The sequence below is a fragment of the Micromesistius poutassou genome (genome assembly GCF_964030765.1).
Source record: "Micromesistius poutassou genome assembly, contig: SCAFFOLD_5095, whole genome shotgun sequence".
Classification (NCBI taxonomy): domain Eukaryota; kingdom Metazoa; phylum Chordata; class Actinopteri; order Gadiformes; family Gadidae; genus Micromesistius; species Micromesistius poutassou.
Genome location: NW_028180287.1, coordinates 15,001 through 17,864, shown reverse-complemented (window position 1 = coordinate 17,864; position 2,864 = coordinate 15,001). Strand labels below are relative to the sequence as shown.

The following is a 2,864-nucleotide window of genomic DNA, read 5'->3' as shown; positions in this document are numbered from 1 at the left end:
ATAACACAGCTAGCTAAGTATAAGGTTAGTTGTGTCCAGCTTAAGGTGACAAGACGTCCCTGGCTGGCGCTGACCCTGCTTATGGCCCCGCCGTTCAAAAAGGATTGAAAAGACATTTGTATACATTTTTAAATGGCAAAGGTTCTAGCTTGCTCATGAATATTCATTTTAAGACGGCTGGTGATGGGTCTCTCTGATAGGCTGGGAGGTGACCTCGCTCAGAAGGGGACTATCATTGACATTATTCCATACACAGGCACGGTGGACCATGAACAACAGACTATAAATACAATACAATACACAACAATTCTGTATTAGAGGAGCTACTTTGGATTATTTTTGGCTGGTTTATCAAAGCTTAAAACACATCAAAGATAACTATAGGGCTTTTAGGTCACTGCCCAATCATTTAGTGCAGCACTACATTTAAGAACAGGCAAAATGTCAAAATGTCCTCCTTTTATTTCCCCAGAAATAATACCATCAGATATTTCATTGATATATAGATGGCAAAAACACCAATGTCCCCGTTTGTTATTTCAGAAATCTGGTCACCATAACCTAGCCACATAATACAGCTAGCTTTGTTTAACTGAGAGGTGTAGTTCTATCTAGCCACATAACACAGCAAGCTTCAGCTGACTAGCGGGTGTAGTTTTATCTAGTTGCATAACACAGCTTGCTTGCTATAACCAGCAGGTGTAGTTTTATCTATTTATTATTTATTATTATACTACTTTGAGTCATGCTTCACATGACAAAGGGACATGCGACACGTTAAACTACTTTGTGATTTGACAGACAAATTTACATTTTACATTTATAGATTATTCATTTTATTGCCGAAGCTATGATAAAAGCCATCATTTACAGCTTACACCATACCTATTGATATGGACTGAATGTAACTAAACGAGAGATTTTAATGCTTATGCGTGATATTGTGATTTGTATTGTGATTTGTAAACCATTTCAGGACTTATTGTCAACTATTAATACTGCTTCCAATTTACAAAAGGACTCCATACTTCATATTCCTGGCATAGGCCAGGAATATGAAGTATGGATATGGATATGAATATGAAAAATACCTTGATGTCGCTCACCTCTCCACCTCTACCTACTCACCTCTACCTCTTCACCTGTACCTACTCACCTGTACCTCTCCACCTCTACCTACTCACCTCTACCTACTCCAGTGTTGTGCATGAACTAGTTCAAAATAACTTCATTGAACAAGTTCATTTTTCTATGAACTTTGAACTGAACGTAACAGATTTTTAACTAAAGAACTTGAACTTGAACTAGTTCAGATTTTGTGACATTCTGATGCTAGGTCCAGATGACATGTTTATTAAATAGAATTAGTAATAAGAGTTACTGCCTTAGTTGTGATGAATGAAACAGGTTTACAAATAATATCCACAACAATTTGAGATTGTACTGATGGGCAGCAGGTAATGGAGAGGATTCATTTAAAAGATAAGCACAGAATCCTCACTCCAACAGTTTTTCTTCGGTTTCTAAAAGAACTGTTAATGAACTGAACTTGAACTAGTTCAAAACTGAATTGGTGAATTGTGAACGTGAATTTATTCATTTTCTTTTGTATGAACTGAACTTTGAACTAGTTCATGTGAAGTGTGAACTTGCACAACACTGACCTACTCACCTGTACCTCTCCACCTGTACCTACTCACCTGTACCTCTCCACCTGTACCTACTCACCTGTACCTGCTCACCGGCAGGAGGTGGAAAGCTATGGCCACAAGCCCTGCGGAGACGGTTACCATGCCAACGGGACCTCGGAGGCGGAGACGGCGTTTTCTGAACCGCTGTTGGAGGTCTCGGAACCGGGCCGACCCAAGCTGGCGTTTAGTGACAGGTCAGTACTGAGCGCGTGTGAACTCACGCCGCCAACCAGGTCTAGCACCCTTTATAACGTGGACCTGCTCTACATTCAAGTGTAAACTCACACTGCCAACATTGCGCTGCTCTACATGCTGCTCTACATTCATGTGTTCATGTGTTGTTTTCCAGTGTCTACAGCGCAGACTTCTACATGCAGGAAGCCAAGAGACTCAAGCACAAAGCTGATGCTCTGGTAAGGACACACACACACAAACACCCACACACACACACACACACACACACACACACACACGCATTCAACCACACACACATTTAACTACACCTACCCACTCACTCACTAACTCACTCACACACCTATGCACGCCCAGACATTCCACACACACATAGTTTCTGCCTTCATGTTTTTTTAGAGAATTCATGCACGCACCTTTTGTTTTTGTGAGCGCCTCTGTGTTTACACCCATTGCCTCCGTCAAATGAAAATTGATTTCTTGGAAAGCATGGCACGGTATAATTCAGGTTATTTATTGCTCCATTTGTCTCCTTCCTCTGAGGATCGCGTTCAAGGACTGATGACGCTGGCAAGATTATTCAATATCAGACAGATTATCAGATTTCCCCTGCACGATAAAATGAGATTTATTAAACTCGCTATTTGTCTTTCTTTGAGCACTTTTTCCGCAGATTTATCTCCGGGATGTGGATCTTAGTTGGGGATTATCCAAATAGGAGATTGCGGGTTTTGTACCCAACGTTGTAAAGACGTTGCTTATTCGTTATTTCCTCCTCAAACACGCATAAAGGACACACACACACACACACACACACACAAACACACACACACACACACACATACAGAGACATACATCCATTGTCTCCCAGCGTTTTCCTAAGTGCTCTATCAACTCCCTGCTCAAGCTCTCCCCCCACACTCGTGGGGTTTATCTATGTTTAACTTTCAATTTGCATTACTCTGTTTTCTATTTCTTTCC

General features: G+C 41.1%; 1 protein-coding gene across 1 annotated transcript in view; it reads left to right on the top strand.

Annotated features, from left to right (window-relative positions):
- Window positions 1-1,748: 1,748 nt before the first annotated feature.
- Window positions 1,749-2,864, top strand: part of LOC311370941 (AF4/FMR2 family member 2-like) — a gene marked incomplete at both ends in the record, with an annotated part of 6,169 nt that continues 5,053 nt past the window's right edge. The window contains 2 exons of the mRNA XM_084489219.1: window positions 1,749-1,885; window positions 2,041-2,104. Coding sequence (XP_084345345.1) covers window positions 1,749-1,885; window positions 2,041-2,104 — 201 coding nt within the window. The remainder of the gene's footprint in view (window positions 1,886-2,040; window positions 2,105-2,864) is intronic.